Genomic DNA, 21,226 nt, shown 5'->3' with positions numbered 1-21,226 from the left:
CTTGCATGGGATTTTAGCCATTTCTTTCAACTGATGGCTTCCTTTATTACCATTGTCATTTCTCCCACTTCCAATTAGCCTTTTGTCATTATTAAAATGAGTGCTACTTCAAGTAGCACTCTCTACTTTTGTAGCCAGCAAAACTGAATCTCAGTTGTATTATATGCAGAGGATTATCTCTCCATCCTCCTCCCCTGGCTATTTATAACTAATCCAGATGCTAGCCTCCTAGTAGTTTGGAAGTAATGTTGAGTGTGTGTTTGCATATGATTCTGTGTGTGTGTGTGTGTGTGTGTGTGTGTGAGAGAGAGAGAGAGAGAGAGAGAAGTTGTGCAGAGAAAAAGTAAAGGATGGTAAGAATGGGGTTAGGTTATAGAAATTTATTTTATTTCAAGTTAGGGAGTCTCTAGTTCAAGATTTCTGATTTAGAAAATGGGCATTTATTGGCTAGGCTTCCCCCCTTTTTTTCATTCCTTGATGAGGCAATCATTTAAATGTTTATACCTTCCAGGTTGGCAGTTGCATTTCATTTAAATTATGACCTTCCAATCCAAAACATTTGAAGAGGAGCTTAACGGATGGAAGCACATTACTGTCTTTTGCATTGGGTGTATTAACGCTTTAAAAATGAATGTGCTTCCCAGGGTCTCCTATTTGTTCCACCAGCTGCCTGCTGATGTGCCAGATAAACAGTTTTAAGGACAAGCATACTAAAGAAGTCTATGGAGTGAAGGCCACTTTAAAAAAAAAAAGGAAACACCAAACTTTTACTAGGCTGAAACATTCTGCTCATTCCATAGCTTCCCCCGCCCCATCTTCAAATGTAGTGTTGTGTATGATCCAGTGGAAACAATACGTTTGGGAAGATAGCATAATGCTTATTGTCAGCAGTCAAAATAAAGCCTTAGAAAGGATTCTGAATCATGATTAATCTGGGGAACTGGGCTGTAAACAAATAAACCAAGTATGAAAGGAGAGTAGGTAGCTGAAATGAATCGGCAAGCGGCAGCAGCCTGGAAAATGATCCACACAGGTTAGAATGGTTTACTAACAACACATGAGCTTAGGGCAAAATGTGGCTCATTAACCTCATAACAGTATTCCAGAAATAGGATGTAATAGCACTGCGTCACCTACTGTGGCTAAGGGCTTTGTAGTTCAACTGTTTTGTTCAAATTCTACAAAGCTCTGTAAAAATAATGTAGTCTAATTGTACATAAAATGAGGTTGCTAATATTACAAAAGTGTCACAAGAAGTTGGTAGAGAAATCACAAACTCCTCAGCTTGGTCCCTTTCATACTACACATTTATTATTATTATTATGATTCCATTTTAACCACTATGGTTGAATCCTGTGGAATCCTTGGAGTTGGCATCTGATTAGAGGCACAAGAGGATTTGTCTGGCAAAGAATTCTCAATGCCGGTCTCTCAGCTGCAGTGCTCAGGACTGCATCAGGTGGAACTGTGGCAGCTACAGTGGAATCACAGCACTGTGACTGTATTGTGTGAAAGGACCTCTTGTATTTTAGTTGAACTGGCAGATAAACAGGACTCTGCACAGGGGCTTATATCATTTTTCTGCTAGAAGCTGAACATGAAACGACACCCCAACCCAAATCAAGATGCATGGTAGACAGCAGCATCGTACAAGCACCTTCCTCTGTACCTGGCAACAGAAATACAACAATAGTAAAATAAATAGCCAACAATTAGATACCCTTTTTGACCTAAAGTCTGTGGTGATGGTCTCACTCTACCCAAAGGTACAGTTAGTATTGATAATTTGTCTTTTTTCTCTTCTTCTTCCTTCCTTCCTGTAATCCCAACTAACACTTCTTTCTTTCTTTCCCCCCTTCACACCATCTTTGGGAAATGAAAGCCCTTAGTGGTTTCTGTAGCATAGAACCTTGGTGTTTTTGTATGTTTTATTCTGTTAACTTACTCCACTAGTGGAGCAGATTTTATAGGCACAATGGAAATTTCTTCTTCTTCTTATCCATCACGGTGTTCCTCCAGTTCTGCTCCAGCGGGCCAAGGGACCCTAAGGATCGTATTTTGGGGCAGGAGTACAATGGCTGTAGGCAAGTGGGAAACCCCTGTTGGACAGATGGAAGTTACCTTGTGTGACTCTGAATTTTTAACAATTATATTTTAAACAGAAATGCAGCAATCTTACTCTAAGTCCACATTCTGTCATCCTATTCTTCTTTATCCTTAAACTGGCCTTTGACTAAACAGTACATGAAGAAATTTAATATAGAGCAGTATCCTCCAAAAGTCCCTAAATGGAGATGTGTCCTCTTTAAACAAGGAGTCACAGCCTAAGAGAGAAATGAATAAATGCCATTTGAGTTGAGTCTTCTTCGAAATGACAACTGACCACTTACCTCATAATTGTTAGGCTTTGATCGATAGTGGTTATATGGAAACTTCTCTCTCTCTCTCTCTCTCTCAACAACCTAAAACAGCTCTTGGGCAATGTACATTCAAAAGCACTCCCTCCTGATCACTAGTTTTGTTTATTCATTTGGAGCTTGAAAGATTTCTGGTACCAATAAATGATTTTTTTAAAAATTGTATTTATGCCATTTCCCCTTAACAACATTTTTCTTCCTTTCTTGGATTTCACACATGATCTGATGTTGTTCTTCTTGAAAACACTTTACTTAGACTTTGATGCTTAACTGCTTATCAAGTGTATGTTGTCATCAGGTGCAGTTTTCTGATAATAGAGCTAGCTTTCTTTCTTTCTTTCTTTCTTTCTTTCTTCTTTTTTGTAACTGTTCACTTTCTCTTTGCTACAGAGCTGTACTTACGTGTTAGACCTCTTGAGGGAGAAAAGGAGGGGGGTTCAAAGACAAGATAAGCTTTCGATAAGCATCTGAGGTTTTCAGCACTTATCGGAGTGAAATCCAAATAATATGCACTTCCAAAGTGTCAGCAGAGTCTTGGTCCCAATTCAATCTGTTTGAATAATGGGAATAGTAGATTCAGTCTAGGAATGCTTGAAGAAGTTGATCTTTGTGAATTGTAATATGAACTGACCTGATCCTGGACTATGGTATAGATTAGAATTACCCTTTAGATTTTCTACATCTCTCTATTCAATGCAGGTCTTGAGTCAATTTTTTTAAAAAATGTGTCAAGGTTTTTTTTAATGTTAATTTAGGATAAAATATGTGCTGGAGCACTAACATTAAATATTTTCTATATATGATATCTCTAGATATCTCTTTATGTTATTCCTTTTTTAAATTGTGTTTTGCATTTTAACATGTTGTACCTTCCTCAAGCCTTGAGGAGTGGTGGAAAAGGAATCATCATCATCATCATCATCATCATCATCATCATCATGAGTGATATAGAAAGTGTGACTCATGGGTAACATGCAACTGCTTAGAGCTGTTTGACTTTGGTTTGCTGTTGTTGTTGTTGTTGTTTGTTTGGATTTTTTTCTTTTAAAATAGTGTCCAAGAAGACTAAGGGCAGTCTGGAAAGCACCCTCATTTGCTGCGCGGAGGAGCCTCAGCGGCCAAACCGCGTGACTCCTCCGTGCAACAAAAAGAAGCTGCAAAAGCGGCTTCTTTTTGCAGTGCGGTAATGACGATGCAAGGCGCTGCAATGTGCGGACGCTAAGCGTCCGCTACGTCAAGATGGCAGCACCCATGTAGAATGGGCACCGCCATTTTGTACGTGCTCAGCATGTACTAGGGTTGGGGATGTCTGGAAAGGACGACCCTTCCTAACCCTAGTATGTGCCGCGCACGTACTATCGCCCCGTGCGAAACGGGCCATAGAATCACATCTTGTTGAAGAGAGCCTTTCACAATTACCTGTATCCAATTGGGCTGCATCTGCACTGCATAAATAATCCAGTTTGACACCACTTTAACTGCCGTGGCTCAATGCTATGGAATACTGGGATTTGTAATGTTTTTGTAGTACCAGAGCTCTCCGACAGAGAAGAGCTCACAAATCTACAAAACCCAGGATCCCATAACACTGAGTCATGACAGTTAAAGCAGTATATAACTACACTAATTCTAAAATGAAGATACAGCCTCAGAGGGCTGATGGTTAACGATTCAACAAGCCAAGGTGAAGGATCTACAGCATTTAGCTATTTGTTGATGGATATAATTGAAGAAGTATTTCTACCAGCTCTGAGACAAAAGCTTTTCTAAGTCCTAGTGCTTGAGACTCTCCCCAGTGAAAAGACTGAGCATCAATAAAGATCTTCACTACATGCATGGCACAGTCATCCTCCATCATTCCTATCTCAACAGTATTCTACTTGTTATAGTCCCTAAAATACTGTATGTTCTAAAGATATGCAAATAAATATAAATATATATCTGAGGATATGTCTGGAACAATGAAATTCCATACAGAATGCCCATGTATTTTCATTTGTTTATAGGCCAAAGACAAGCATTAAAATGAAACACACACATACTGCACACAAACTATTTTATGGGAGAAAATAACCTATAAGGTTACCGTGTCTTTATTGCAAACACACAAGAAGTATAATGACAGTATTGGAATTTTAGGCTATTAAGCCATCATTTTCCTTTTATTTAAATTCAGAACATGCAATCGTTGTCGATTTCACACCCTTTCCTTTCACAGATCTACTTGGTTGTTTTGGGTACCTCTTGTAAAGAAAGCATCTGAATAGATTCAGGGTGATTTGTGTTTGATGCAATTACAACCTTCGGGTCCTTAAGTATATAGACATGTAATGACCAGACCTTGGTTTTCAGTGTGTCTCCTAGCCAATCACACCCATGTTTGTCTCTTTGCTTCCCTATTTTAACTTGCTGTCAGTATATTTGTTCAGTGATAAGTGTCACTCTGTCACTCTTCTCACATATTTCAGGGCTAAGTAAGATAAATGCCGATTATGTGTCAGCATTGATTTGCTGCAAGAACTACGATTTGGCATCCTTAGTAGGGCATAGAAGGCTCTTACTTTGTGAGAAAGTAGCATCCTATATATGTTCTTTGAAGATCTAATGAATGTCAATAAGTTACAGGAAGCAGATAGTCATGGTCAAGAGGGAGACAAGAGATGGTCAATAAGCTGCTCCTGGCTTAGCAAGCTTTCCTTCTTGATCTTGGCATCAGAGTCCAGTTAGAATTACAGCAGATCCCATCACCCATGCAGGGACCTAGACAGGATTTTGGGAAGGGAGGGTCCAAAGTAAGTGCAACCATTATAATGAGGTTTGGGTGCGGCAGCGCAGCGGCACACACCATTGATTGTGTCTAACGGAAGGGGGAGTCTGGACCCCATGGACCCCCTCCCCCTTGGCTACATCCCTGACCCATGTTCTGGAGGTATGAGGGCAGCAAACTGAGCAGTTCTTTAAAATTCAAGCTGTAGCACAGAGATTATACATTGCCTATGGATTCCCTGTTCTAAGTCTGAAAATTTAGCATGATTTTTAAAAATGGAAGGGGGGAAATGCCTGATTAAGTCAGTATCATGATTATCATTTCTTCTTGCTGAGTTGGGCTGCAGCATTAGTTGTTTGCATTCTGTGAATTTTGTTGTTAAAGTAAAGGGCGTAAGAGACAGCAAATGTCGTTAGAGTCATTTAACAGTGCCTATTGGACACTGAAGCCAGACAGATAGGCAAGCAAGAGCTACTCAGGGAAGGTTCAAGTAATGTCCAAGCAGGGATTCAAAAACTCTTCAAGCAGCCCAGTGTAGACCTGGTGAAGGGAGATATAGATGGAAACATATCGGCTACTTACTTCACCTGACTGGCCAGAGGGAAAGCTGTAACACACATACACAGACATATCTATCAATGTCAGTTTTGATTTATTTAATTCTTAAAAGCAAGAAGGAAGATCTGGAAAAGTTTTCTCCTAGCTGGGTGAGGTTATGAAAGTACTTGGACATTTTGTGGTGGTTTTTCACATTTGATTACTTTTTCATGAAAATTTTATTAGTGCAAATATATGCAAACAGATGGCTCTTTGTACAATATGCAATGTTTTTTTTAACAAAAATCTATTTAATTTAAAAGGAAAAAACAAAAAGGTGCTGTCATTTCACTCTCATTACAGCACAAACAATTCACAGTGTTGGGCAATTTTTGCAGTGGGGTTTCTCAGAATGTCTAGATGCCCTTATCTATCAAGAATGAGAACACTAATGCACAAATTAAAACACATGTGCATAATTCTGCACTGTTGTTATGTACCTTCAAGTTGTTTCTAATTTATGGCAACCTTAAGGTGAACCAATCACAGGGTTTTCTGAATCTGAAAGTGTGTGACTCACCCAAGGTCACCCAGTGGGTTTCCAACCAAACCCTGTTCTCCAGTCATCGTCCAGTGCTGAAACTACTACACTATACTGCTGCAATTTAAGCCAGCTCATTTGGGTCATTTAAAAACTTTTCTTGAAAAGCATTTCATTAACTCTTAATGGGGCTGCTCCAAAGCAAATGCTCTGAGTTTGCAGGGCTGTTAAACTTATATTGTTTCAGCATCGTAACCTCTTACACGACAGGTGTTCATATTTTATAGGAGCTCTTCTTTTTGGATGCATTGTGTGCTATAATTTTGGACCATCATAATGAACTGATAGGCACTGCTCTAATGTATTTCAGTTAGGAAAGCAGCACTTGAAAGAAATTGGTTTTGCTATACACATGATGTGAAACAATCAATAGTGCTTTAGTCTGACAAGCACTGTCAATATCCATTGTCACAGTTCAGAAAGTCATTAATGGATAGTTCTTCAAAGACCAATGCTCTCAACACATGTCCAAAGTACTGAGATAACATTGTACCGGGCAGGAATTAATCACAGGTAATAAACCCCTGGGATTTAGGGTAAGTGCTTTGTAAACTGGGAAATAGAAGTTCTTTGGAATCAACATATATTAATACCTTATTGGTGGAACATGAAAGAACATACAAGGAACCATTGTCATATAGCACAATTACATTCAGCTGGTGCTTTAATTTAATTTTGTGACAAAAGCATGTAGAAATTATAGGTAAGCCAGTATCATTTACCCCATTCACTGGCTGCATTCTGGAAGGTGGCTGGACCCCACTGGATGGTTTCAGTATTTGGCCACAACTTCTGTTAACATCCAAATACATACAGTCAGCCCTCCATATCCACAGATTTTTATATCCATGGATTCAACCATCCATGGATTGAAAATACTCCAAAAATATATACATTCCAAAAAGCACATTTTGATTTTATTATTTTACATAAGGGACAGCATCGTACTATGCCATTGTATTTGATGCAACTTCATCATCAATCGATTTTGGTATCCACAGAGGGTCCTGGAAACAAATCTTAGTGCATACCAAGGGCCCATTAGTTGCAGAATTCCACAGAAAGTGAGGAGAGAATCCATTTACCATTGTCCAGTCAGACTGGTCCAAGTTATCTTGGCCAAACAGTAATGCTGTCCTGCTCCTTTGGGATCATGTCCTAGCCCCCAGTATATAGTTCCCCACAGTTCACACTAATTAGGCGCTATATATACTTAAGTCAACCTCATGTATAAGTTAAGGGCAGGTTTTGGAACCAAAATTATGGATTTTGATATGACCTGTGGATAAGCTGGAAGTAAAACTTAGGGGTATGTAACAAAGGATCTAAAGAATGAAGCAAAGGGAAACAATGGCAAATAACTTACAAAATTGCAGCAGGCATAACTGTTTGAGCTCACCCTAAAGGCTGGATGGATCCGAGAGCAGGGAGGGGCCAGTGCTTCCAGGACAGATTATACTCTTACCTTTCAACAGAGGATGGTTCCCTTTTTATGAGTTAAAGTACATTACTTACAATGGCCCATGGATTAGTTGACTCAGTTGCTTGGGTCATTTTCTAAACTAACATTTGTAGACTTATACATGAGTATATACAATAGTTATTTAACTATTTTCTCTGTTCACCACTATCCTCTCTATCAGTTTTGTAATTACTCATTCATGCATATGAGAACAAAATAAGCAAAGATTAACACTGTGTGTTTGTATGTTTCATATATATCACAATATGGAAATGCAGCTATTAAGTTAGGACTCTCAGCTGGGCATAAAATACTGAGAGAGCATCACAGTCTAAAGTAAACATTTTGAATGCCATGCACTTAAACGGGATATTTGAATGTTCTATATTTAGAACCTGGTCAATATACATGTAAATATGTGCAGAGGTACAAATTCATACAAAATGAAACAAAACCATTAAAATGTGGTGGACAAGTAATATTTTCTATGTCATTTTCCTTTTTCAACATGCCATCATACAGTACTTGTATCCTCAGAAACCTTAATCTATTCCTTTTTATACAGTAAGGCTGAATGGCTTGGAATTTGTATATCACTGCCAAGGGTTGCTCCCATTTGAACTGAAATGTTCTAAAATAGAACATGAACAAAAGAGTGAGCCATTAATTGAATGCTAATCTCCGTATTCTATGATATATCATCCTAAGAATGCTACCACTAAAAATGTGGATTTTATTTTTTCATAAGTGATGTATTATTGTCCCATGCAGTGAATGTTCCAGTAAAAGTGTCCTTTTATATGTCCTTTGTGATTACTAGATTGCAGAAGTATGTAGGGGGTCACTCCAGTGCTGTGGGAAAATGGAACAATCCTCTGTTCAAATCAGTAGTGAAATCAGAAGCAAAGTATGCTCTGATTATCATAGGCATGTGTTTAAATGTTGTTTTCCTTAATTGGATATTTTGTATTTATTTAAAATGAAGAATCTGGCACGTTTCTATCCCTAGGGAGCAGCAAATTGAAAAACCCTTTTTGTTTTATTTTGGTCTCTGCTGTCTGATATGTAATGTAAGACACAATATTCCTGAATTCTCTTCTTGTTAAGTAGGCTTCTTGAACTTGCTCCGGTTTCTGGGAGAGGGCATCTTTTAATGTATCATTTCATTTCTCTCATCCTAAAAAATGCTCTTATTGTTTTCTTTCCAAAGAAGTCATGTAATGTGTTTCTAATTTTGGGTCAGAACCTGTCATATCTTGGATATGGTTTTTTTTTGGGGGGGGGGGTTGCTAGGGAAAAGGAAACAATTTTACACTCTTGGAATGCAATTTGGATCAGAGGTTATTACAAAGCCTTCAGGAGACCTCTACTGTGGTGCCCTGGGTCTTGCTTTCTTAATCAACATGAAATGAATTTATCCACTTGTGTAGATTATTCTCTCTTCTCCTTATGATATGATTATTAGGTTTTAAAAAAAATAATTCAGGGTATATACCTACACTGGAAACATGTAATACTCTCACACCACTTGATGGTCATGGCTTCTCTAAAAGAATCTTGGAAACTGTGCTCAAGTGATGTTTCTTTTTAGAGTTTTCTATTTCCTTTCCCAGGGATAGCCAGCATGGTGTAATGACTTGAGCATTGGAGTAAGACGCTGGAAAACAGGGTTCAAATCTCCAGTCAGTCATGAAAACCCATTGGTGGGTTGAATTTGACTGTTGAATTCATTGCTTATGACTTTGTAGGTAACAAGCTGTTGGAAGTTTCCATCATTTATCGAGTCTGGTCTGTGATGTACTTAGACTGCAATCTGACAAGTTTTGTTTGTACAAGGGGTAGCTTACTCATTGCTTTGCAAAACAATGGCAAACTTCATTTCCAAGATCTGAGAGCTACGGTCTCCTATGGAGAAGGGATAAATGTTAAACCTATTTAAATACAGTTGGCCCTCCTTTTTCGCAGGGGATCTGTTCTGGGGGGAAAATCCCACAAAAACAGAGGCCTGTTCATATTCAAGCCCCATAGGCTTGAATGGGGGGCGTGTTCCATTGCAGGGGCGACTGTATAGGCATATCTAACTGACAAAGAAGCTCCATTCTACACAATCTTGTCATGCCAATCCAGATTCTGCTTTTCATCCTTGTCCTCTGTCTAACTGGAAGGTTTTTTTTAGCATCATAGGCACTGGGAGAATGTCGAAGGAGGCCTGGAGAAACACAAGGCTTTTAATGGCAGGTTGCAGCAGTGAGCCTGTCATAAATAATGCAATAAAGCTTGACCTGAGATTTTGCTCTAATCTACCACCATAGTTGTGTGGGTCCTGTTGATCTTTCAGAATCAGCGCCAGTAAATATGGTGGGGCTCATTTCTTTATAAATACATATAGGGGTTTGCTGTTAATTTTATAACTGGAAATCTTTCTCTTCAGTAATGAGTAGCTTGTTTATGAACCCATGGTCTTTAAAATAAATGTAGGATGTCTTGCATACTTGGCAATGTGTCTGACCTTTCCTGATACTCTTATATTGTTCCTCCCACCATTTTTTTTTTTTTTTTTGGTCTAGGAAATAATAAAAAGCCTACTTTAATTTGCAATTGGAGAAACATATGTGCTAAAGATACAAACTTTTGGGATACATTCAAAATTTACACATCTATACTGATAGTTGTCCAGTAACATGAACCATTACTAATACAACTCTCTCAACTCACAATATTTATTCATAATCATATTAATCAGATTCTGCTTGGAACATCCCACAAGTGAGACTGAGGGATCCAAGATATGGTCATATTTTCCCACAGATTTCCAGAGAAGCTTTCCATATCCAAAAGTAACATCATTTACTTTTCTTTTTACACCCCTTTCCCAGTTTTTAGGCTCACCTACAGTATTTCTGATACAACTGACAGAAACAGAGTTAAGAGCAGGCTAAAGAAGTTTATTACTCGACGACCTTCATTGAGAACTTTGCAAGAAAAGGGAATAATTAAAGGTAAGTTGCTGAATTAAGAGAAAGAGAAGTGACTTATATCTTTAAACTCCCGTGTATCTTACAAATGTATTTATATTTCTGTTTAATTCCAAATATTGTTATAATACTCTTTAAAAACTACATAAAGGGGTCATTCCCACTGGCCTATAACGTGGGTCAGGATGCGAATCATGGGTGCATTGTTTCTCTTTGAGCATGAATTCGACCCACATTGCTCCAATATCGTTCCCATTGAGATTCGAATCTGAATCGATTTATCTAGGAAAACCCGAATTATAGGTCGATAAATCGGTTTAAAAAAACAGTGGTTTTAAAGCCAGTTTTCTTTTGTCAAGCTAAGACACAGTGGAATGCATTTTCTCCATACTGTTGCCTCCATCAATCCTTACGTTACAAAGAAAGTTATAGTTGGATAATTGTAAGCAGGGTCTGCCCTGGTTAATACTTGAATTGGAGACTTCCACTGAAGGCTATATTTCAGAAGAAGAAACTGGCAAAACCACATCTGATTATTCCTTGCCTAAGAAAACCCTATGAAATTCATGGGGTCATCATAAGTCAACAGGGGACTTGAAGGCACATTCACATAGGTCTACCAGTAAGTTCAATAGACTGATACTCCAGTCCAGTGCCAGCTGCAAAGAGGGAATGTGGTAAATGGACTTGACTAAACAGTATGCCTCTTTGTTTCTGTGTAATTATGAATGGGCACAGGTCAGCACTTAAAAAAATTACTTTAAAAAAGTAACTTGTTACAGTTCTCATTCTTGGATCCCATCACCACCAAAAAAAATTTGTTACAGTTACAGTTTTTAAAACATGTCTTTGATATATCAATTTACAAAAATAATTTTTAAAATTGGATGCCTAAAAAAATTAAGAATGATACAAACACTTTCCCTCGTTACAAACCATAATAGCCTCCTGCCTACCTTATTGTTGCCCCAGTACCCAGGTAAGAATATGAGGGACCAGCACTAGTCTGAACATGAGCCAAATGCCAGATTCTGCCTTCACAATTTTGTAAGGCCGCAGCCTGGTAATTATAACAAGAATTGCAATGTAAAATGTATAAAGTTATTTTGTGTAAAGTTGCAATCATAATGTATTGTCATTTGACAAATACTGGAAAAAAGAATTAATTGCAAGTAGTTTCTTCAAATTTCTGATACTTCCAATCTCTGATATAACTTTTACCAATTAGAAAAAACAATGAGCATGTTAAAGAATGGACACATTACTTTTTGTAAATGTCTTCTGTTTTGCTAAGCCACATTGCCCAGTTGATCTGCTTGGGGTTTGCTTGGAGCCCTCATTATGTGATATATCTCAGGATATGAATGACTGGATTGAAAGGGGGGGGGGAGTTCTTTTACCTAACTGGACTTGTGTCTGAACTTCCACATGTTGAGTCAAAGCTCCAAATGAAGCTTGTGTGTGTGTTCAAACTACAGGAAAAGAGATTACACCTCAGCATTAGGAAGAAGTTCCTGATGGTAAGAGCTGTTCAGCAGTAGAACATTCTCCCTCAGAGTGAATAGAGTCTCCTTCTTTGGAGGTCTTTCAACAGAGTCTGGATGGCCATCTGTTGAGAGTATTTTGTCTGTATATTCCTGAATTGCTATTGCAGGCAGTTGGACTGGATGGCCCTTGTGGTCTCTTGATTCAACTCTATGATTGTGATTCTATATGTATACAAGCTGCATGTACTCTGCAACTATGTGAAGTACAGATTGCAAGGGCAGAAAGTATATCTTATGGCCTGTATGTGTGTGCTCTCTCTTTAGAACTTTGGAATTATGCATGGCAGTTGTGTTGGTAGTGGGCTCAAAAGATAAAATTCTGTATCACCAGATATATTGTATAAACATTGATTTTACATTAGCTTCCTTGAACAAGCCTTTTGGAAGATGCCACCTTTTGAGTCCCTATAGTGGGGAAAAGGTGGGTTATAGGTTAATAATAATAGGAAGATGGAGAAAATTCCTCAGAAAAGGGGCTCTTCCAACTAGTTTATAAAGGGGTGGAAGAAAGTTATGGACATACACTAAAGTGTTATGGAGCTCAGGGAAGCACCTCATGATCAGAAACTTCTTTTCCTGTTTGTGCTGGAGAATGGGATGCACAACGGTCGATTTATCTTAAGTACACAAAGCATGCCTGGCTCATGGAATGAGATGGGTCAGTCTTCACCCACACAGTATTCCTATGAACATTTTATTGCATGTATGTTTGACAGTGGGACAGTTTTTTAATTGAAAAGATGTTTTCCATTTCCAATATGGTTTGGGGGGGGGGGGGAGTGGGGAATACTGGTCTCAGTTTGTTCTGGCGGGCCTGCTGGAATAGTCTGACCACCTTGCAATGTTTGAACTAAACTGTCTTTTTCTCCCATTCCACATGTCAGATTAGCCTGGCCATGCCACTAGTGAGTATGTGTTAAAAACCAGAACTGCTCATGTAAATTAGGTAGTTAAAGGCTGTTTGGCACCAGCTGTGCACAGCCACACTATCCTGGATGTTCTGACTGCGTTCCAGCAATTTTGAACTAATAGAAAGACTTCAACCAGGGTAAATGAGGGCAGGTCCACAGAGTGAGGAAATATCAAAGAAATCAAAGAAACAGAATAAAGGTGGAAATTCCTTTTTCCCTGTGATACACTGGTACAGCTTCATTAGAGTCACTGAAACTATACCAATGTAATAATGTTGACTTAATTAAATGCAGTTTCATTTTCCTTCTAAAGTGTAGTAGCAAGTGCACACTAAAAGTGCAAAAGCTAGGTCACAGACAGTTTTTAAGAGTTGTGAAAACATGAACAGGTAGACATAGGTCCAAAACACATTGCAGAAGTAATCCAGTTTGAGACTACTTTGGCAGCCCTGGCTCAATGCTAGGGAATTCTAGGAACTGTGGTTTTCTGAGACATTTAGCTATGTCTGTCAGACAGCTCTAGTGCCACAATAAACTACAGTTCCCATGATTCCCTAGCACTGAGCCAGAACAATTAAAACAGTCTCAAACTGTATTCCTTTTGCAGTGTGTTTTGGACCATTATGATGACTGATTCACAGACTTTTCCATCCAGTCAATTTCTGAAGTTGCAGTGCATACGGCAAGAGTAAAATAACTCATACAGAAGCTTATCACATTCATTTCCTCACGTTATGGGAATGGAAAGGGGGCACTTGGAGTCGTGCGTCACAGAGAAAAAACGGATTTTACTGCACACTAAAGTGTCCTCAAAATGGCCCCATTCCATTCCCCGGCCCCAAGCCGACCCCATTCAGCGCTGAGAGGTGTTAAATTTTCAGGTCAGAAGTCTTCCGGCTGAGCAAAATGGCGACACGCAACACCAAATGGGATTGGCTTGCGGCTGGGGAACGGAATGGGGTCATTTTGAGGACACTTTGGTGTTCAGTAAAATCTGTTTTTTCTCTGTGACGCACGACTCCAAGTGCCCCCTTTCCATTCCCATAACGTGAGGAAATGAATGTGATAAGCTTCACAGTATTTATCTTAAGTAAAACAGGACAGAAGGCTAAAGTCAAAAGTTAAAATGCTAACAAAATGATACAATTACTTTCTTCCAAAAGACATTGAACTAGGTAATTTGGGGTGTGCCCAGACCGTAGAACCACTTTAATGACTCTATCCTACAGAACCCTGGAATTTGTAGTTTGGTAAATTATTTAGCCCAGTCTATGAGAGAGCTCTGGTGCTTTGCCAAACTATAAATCCCTGGATTCTGTTGCATAGAGTCATTAAAATGAAGTCAGGTGTGTTCCTCATTAAGTTGGGAGCATCAGACGGTGGCTTTCATGCCAGTTTGTATTTAAATCTGAACTTTAAAGAATTTATTTAAAGTGCCAGTCCTAGTTTGGGCATAAGATTCAATACTTTGGTTAGCTATGGTAAAGTTTACACTAAAAGCTGGAGCACATTCAACATTGAAGTTGCATGAGAACCACTAGCCACCACTTTAATGATGTAAGCAAGATCTCTGCTAATTGATCATCTAAAACACTTCCATATTACACAAGTGCTTTGATTCCACTTTTAACTGGCCATGGCCCCACCCTATGAAATCCTGGGATTTGTAGTTTAGGGAAAGGTGCTTAGGATTCTCTGACAGAGAACTTCTCCAGAGCCTCACCCAACTACAGTCCATCTTTGATATCTGTGGACTTGCTATCCTCAGATTCAACCATCCGTGATGACAATCCCACATTGAGGTGGAGGAGAAGGAAGAGGCAGAGGAGGAGGTTGGAGGCTGGTGACAGAGTGCCATGGGTCAAGTGCTGCAGGGCTGGGACCCAAAGGAAGAGTCCAATGGGGAGACTGAGGAAGGGACCCAGGCAAGTCTTCCAGACAGGGAACAGTCTGCACCTCTCCCTGTTACAGAGCAGTCAGCTCTCCCTGCTGAAGAGCCTCAGCCAGCTCATCCTGTGGAACTGCAGCCTTAGCCTGGAGGACAGGGGCAAGACTCACCTTGCTGATGAGACAGGAGGACACAGCTGGGGTCTTAAGGCCTCAATACTCCTACATTCCTACTTCAGACTTCCTGGCTTTTTCAACCCTCAGACTGTGTTGTCCTTGATTCCTGTTGCCTCCCTTGACTCAGACTGCTTGACCAATGCCTTTCTCCTGATGTTTTCTCACAAGCAAAGACACCTTTGAGCTGTTTGTAATTCACTGCCTCTGCCTGCATTATCAGTTGGTAGTTCCCTCCCAGTCCCAGACAGCTGATGTGGATGTGGATCCCAGTGGCTGGCTTGCGGGTGGCCATATTCCCTTGCTGCCTTTGGCCTGTCATTTAAATAAAGTGGCTGCACCACCATCCATTGGGGACAATGCAGACTCAAGCATCTGTGGATTTTGGTATCCTTGGGGGTGGCTGGGTGGTTACAGAGGGCCAACTGTACAAGCCCCTTGGATTCTATAGGATGCACCCATATTAATTAAAGTGGAAGCAGACCCCTATAATCATCTAATATGCAAGTGTTCCTAATAACCCAAATACTGTGCATCCAAATGCTCCCAGGCCATTCCACAATTATTATTCATTTATGCTTTCACTAGTGACCTACTAAACTTAAAGCCTGCCTTCAGTCCAGAAAACTCTCCAGTTGCTTGAAAAACCTTTTCAGTTGTGCTGCTTGCCTGCAAAGTGCAAAGGACAGTGGGATTACTTGGCTATTGTTGTTGAAGATGGGCATGTCCCACATTTGCCTGGCTGTACCACAAGTTGCACATGTCTGTTATACATTGTGTGTGTGTTTAATTAGATAGAATTTGATTTCTGGATTTTTTTTAACAAAATTAATTTTAGTTTAATAAAATATTGCTGATGAATCTATTTTGGTGTTTCACAGGGATCAGATGTGATCCCTCCAAACAAATCCAGATTCATTAACATAACTCAAATCTATCCTTTAATGTGTCTCTGAAGGGAAAAAAAACAGATGTATGTGTTTCCAGACAGACTTGCTTTAGAGTCCTCATTTACTAGTATAGTCTGTTTCTTATTTGGGGAGAGAGATGTATGTCCCACATTCTGTCATGAAGCATCATGCTCTGCCATGCAATCTCAGCTTTTTTTATAATGAAAAAATGGTTTTAGTAGCAATGGAATTTTTAGTGAGAGGAAAAAGCATGTTAGATTCTTACCATGAAGCTTCATTAGGATTAGGTTTTGGCCATGCAAATGAGTTAAGATTCGTTAGCAGAGCTTAATTCCAATCTCCAGTAAGTCTATGTGAAATGCTCATTTGATAAGGTTCCTTCATTGTCTTCTGTAGAGTTTATCCCTTAATCTGTTAAAATGTTATGAAAATGCAGTTGCAATGCTTACCCTGACAGAGAGCACTTTTAAATGTTAATTTTTTCAGGCCTGTATTAAAACATTTTTAAGTAGCAAAATAGAATGACACAGATTAAAAATAAAAGAGTTGGCCAAATTTCATGTCCTAGAAAGCAGCTATTTAATTTTTTTATAGGTGAATTAAATGGCTTGAGAAATTGTTTATTTCCTCTCTCTTTTTCTTTCTCTTTTTCTTCCCCTCTCTTTGTGTGATAGGGACAGAAGGCGTTTGAATGGATATTTTCATACCCTTTAAAAAAAATATACACACTATTTGTCTAGTAACATAACATCCCTTCTAATAACTAGTTGTGAAGAGAAATGTTCACCTGAAAGTAAAAAAACTTCTTATGTCTGTCTGTCTATCTAGCTTTGCTTGTTTTCTTATTTGAAAAATGATGAATTAAAAAAAAACCATAGTAACAAAAACATATTAAAAGCAAGTCATAATTATGAAAAACACAATATAAAATTTAAGTTAAAAACACAACAAAATTCCAGATATATCCTCACAGCACCCAAGTAACAAACCTGTAACATTATGGCATTGCTATATATTGTCCTGAGTTAAGAAATAAAGAGCCATGGTATCCTAAAGAGGTGTTTATCGTTAACAAAAGTATTTAAATCAATTCAAATCAGCAACTGATTTAATGGATTTACTATGCTAGGAACTAGAATCTGGATTTAAGCCAGGGGTGGACCATTATCAGGGGCTGGGTTGCCATGCTGCCCTCCCCACACAACCACTCTGCAAAATGTGTTGTTTTTCCTACTCTAAATGCCTCCTAGGGACTATTAGGGGCAATTGTGCTATGATGTTATGACCATGGCCATTTTAGGCCCAGGAGAAGACTTTTTTTGTAAGAGGAAACAACCAGGATGTCAATTTCTGGATTACATTCTGTAAGAAAAATGGCCTCAACTGGTCTGGGTGCTTAACAGGGCAAGATTTCACCTACATGTACTGGACACGGGACATTTTTTGTTCTTTCTTTTCTTTTTAAGGTTTTTGGACCCTGGATCCTATGCATGCGGTTTACATCTGGCACTCCCCCTCCCCCTTCAAGCCTTTGTTGCTTTTGCTGGGAAATAGGTAACTCTTCTGTCTCTAGGGTCACCAGAGTGAAAACAACAGAAGGCACTTGTACCTTTAATAATTGTATGGGTTGTGTAACAAGCTCTTCTACACAACCAAGTATGGCACAGGAGCCCGCTCCAGTTTTCACTCTGGCAATCCTTTTTCTCCTCCTTCCAGGAGTAGCTTTAAAAGTTATCCTACTGACACCCTCTGATGCTGTTTTATTCTAGGTGCTTCATTGTGAAGGTTATATTTGTTATATTTCCACCCCAGATGACCTGTGTGCTGTTCATTCTCTCTTCAAAATAGAGAACACCATGACAAATTCCTCTCAAAATTATTTTTTAAATAACTTTAAAAGTACAGTGGAGCTTTGCCTTATGCAGGGATCCATTCCACCACCACCCACATAAGGCAAATACCATGACACACACGCACACCATTCAGTTGATTGAAGCGTGGCTTCCACGTAAACCGGAAGCCGTGTATGGCGCACCCGCGTACAGAGTGGGCACGCTGTAGTTGGGATATATTACTTGTTATACACACATCTACAAATGCAAAAGTAATGCCTTTCCTATTCATAAATTTCTTTTGCATTGTAACTTTATTATACCTTTATGGCCATAAAATAACTCATTGCTTTAATTCTTTATTTCCCATCTCTATTCATTTTTTTTTTTTTTTAGTTAGTTTTGTGATCCATGATTCAACAGTATGGTTTTCCCATTTGATTCTGTCATCTTTGGGGTATCATTTTCATTTAAGTTTCATGGAAGGTTTCATCATGTAGCTTTGGTTCTGAGATCCTGTGTAATGGAATGGACCCAGTGTTGAACTGTGAGATGCAAATCTCTACTCAGCAATGAAGTGATCTGAGTAGCCTTAGGGAAGTGGAGCTCTTTCAGCCTAATATATTTCACACAAGTCTGTTGTAAGGATAAAACAGGATAATCCCATTTACATATCCTTCACATCTTTGGAAGAATGCTGGCATACATAGATGCATGCATGCATGTATGCATGCATAAATACATACTATTTTCAGCCTCTCTCTATGTATTTTGGTCGTATTTACTCTGTAATCATTTTTATTCTTTTCATTCTATCTATAAATTGTGGGTCTGTTTTGTAATAGCTTTTGTTTTGGGATAGCCATAAAAATGCATTTTTTTAAAAAAGGATGTGTGTACATCTGTGTTTGTGTGTGGCAGAGGGTGGTCATCTTTAATTTCTATCTCCTAAAAGCCATGGCTTGGAGAAACTACAATGTTGTTTGTAAAGAGTTACCCTGCTCAGCTTATAACAGTGTCATGCCTGTAAATTGCATGGGGTTCTTTAAGCAAGATGGGCAATTCATTGCTGCTATAATCACCGCATTATATGCCCCAGAACTTCAGAATGACTAACTCATCCTTTCCTTGCATCTCTTTTTATATCCACATACAAAGCTGTCATGTCCACTACTACCTCTAATGGATGGTTTTTATGTGCATATATCAGCAACCTGTAATGGGAACCATGCTACCGAACACATTGTGAATATACTGCTCTTCTTAAAAATGGCTGTTGGTTTTTTTTTTTCATACTATAGTATTGACTAACTGTCGGTGTTTGATATATGGGTTACCAGCCTGATGTAGACTTATGGTTAGAGCTTAAGTTGTTAGTTCTGCTTTTGCAGCCAATTCAGAATAACTACAGATGCCTCAAGATATTAAAATTGACTGCTCAAATGGACTCAGTGTGGGAGTTTCATTGGTTTTAAATTGATAACAGCTGAAAAGTGAATGATTAAAGCTGTATAAGGGCATAGAATGCAGCTCTATTACCCATCTCTTCTTTTTAAAAAAACAAAAACAAAATAAGTTCATGCAAACAGCTCTTTGTATGGGAATTTTCTTTACTGTAATAAAAATATATATTTCATTACTTTAAATTTTTAAATGATGAACAACAACATTTCCGAAGAGGGAGCAGTTCCTGAGAAACTGGAATAAACTTGGAGAAGACAAAGCAGATTTCTATTCAGAAGGGAGCATTTAAATTTAAGTAGCATTCCATAAGGTGGTAATTGTGTCTATTTCCCAGACATTTGAGCTAAATAAGCGGGATTGGAAACATAAACTGTCATAACAGGAGTTTAGTATACATCTTTGCCTACCACTACCATATTTGTGTGTGTAAAAGTTAAGCTTTTTCACTCATAAATTGAACAAAACTCTTCTGCTTTCTTTATCCTCTCGGGAGAAGTTTTTCTAAATAAAAAAACATATTGTAAAATATGTTTCACTTGCTTCCTTATCACAGCAAGATTTAAATCAGTTAACCACAGATGAGAAGCCTTGTGTTTTTGTTTTTGTTTTAATTGCATATCCTCCAACTGTCCAGATTTGGCAGAGACAGTCCTGATTAATTCTCTGTTGTACCACTTTTTCAGCTACGTTTAAAATGCCCCTCTCCTCCTACCACTTTCCCCTTTGCCTCAGATGCTGCTGCAAATAACCACACATAACAACAAGTTTGGAAGAAAGGCCACAACTTTATTAGCAAGCAATTGGTAAGAGTTGGCACCAAGGATGAGGTCAGGATCTGTGAAATCAAACAACCCCACGTTTGTCTGATTATGCAAAAAGCTGGCACCCACCAGGTGCTTGGGATGACATAGGGGCTAAGGAACACAACTTGACCACAAAACATGCCATGCGTTCACATATTCGCTAAGCCCCTAGTCACCGGGAGGCGCTCCCGCGTTATGACCCCCACAATGGCCATACGCCTGCCCTATTCGCCCATGGGTACCTATTGACTCCCAACCAGAGCTCCATAGCCCTGGTACCACACCGTGCAGATCCTGGCCTATGCTGCCGCCACAAAAGGCCTACAACGAAGGCCTACCGCCAACCCTGCCAAGGGCAATGCTAGTGTTCACCGCAATGGTCCGTGTGCAGACGAACATAACATGCATAGGCCTTTGATCTCCACCTTCCAATTTTTTTAATGTCCTGCATGGGCAAGCCTGCCCTGGAAGCAGCAGTAGCTGCACCAATGCGGAAAGAATGACCTACATACTCCTCTGCTGGGAGCCCCAATCCTCTAATAGTCATTCTTAGTACCAAAATGAATTGGTACCTTGTCAGAGGGGAACCATCCAAGTGTATAAAAAGAAAATTATCAACCATAGGCCGGACCTTTCAAAAAGATCGAAGGGCCTTGACAGCACAGACAGGTGAGCCATGTAAGCGATGCAACACCACTGTCTGATCAACTCCCAGTTGGTCACACTTGGACCGGCGTACAGTTAAGAACACATCATGCTTCAAAAAGGTAATGTCAGAGGCACCCACTGCCCGCCCTGACAAATCACTCTTGGACCCCGCAACCAGTTCCCCCAATCTAAAGGCACCAAAAAAGGCCACAGTAAATGCTGCACAAAACAGTTTGTTTTCAAAACTTGATGTACATACAACAGGTAAATGCGAACACATTTTGCATAAC

General features: G+C 39.2%; 1 protein-coding gene across 3 annotated transcripts in view; it reads left to right on the top strand.

The window, feature by feature from the left end:
* Nucleotides 1–21,226, top strand: part of ARHGAP15 (Rho GTPase activating protein 15) — a 558,688-nt gene that overhangs the window by 298,451 nt on the left and 239,011 nt on the right. For all 3 annotated transcript variants that reach the window (XM_042466422.1, XM_042466424.1, XM_042466423.1), the window contains one exon: nucleotides 10,661–10,783. In XM_042466422.1, coding sequence (XP_042322356.1) covers nucleotides 10,661–10,783 — 123 coding nt within the window. The remainder of the gene's footprint in view (nucleotides 1–10,660; nucleotides 10,784–21,226) is intronic.

This window comes from Sceloporus undulatus, chromosome 1, assembly GCF_019175285.1.
Source record: "Sceloporus undulatus isolate JIND9_A2432 ecotype Alabama chromosome 1, SceUnd_v1.1, whole genome shotgun sequence".
Taxonomy (NCBI): domain Eukaryota; kingdom Metazoa; phylum Chordata; class Lepidosauria; order Squamata; family Phrynosomatidae; genus Sceloporus; species Sceloporus undulatus.
The sequence above is the reverse complement of the archived record's forward strand: the minus strand, read 5'-3'. Positions and strand labels throughout refer to the sequence as shown.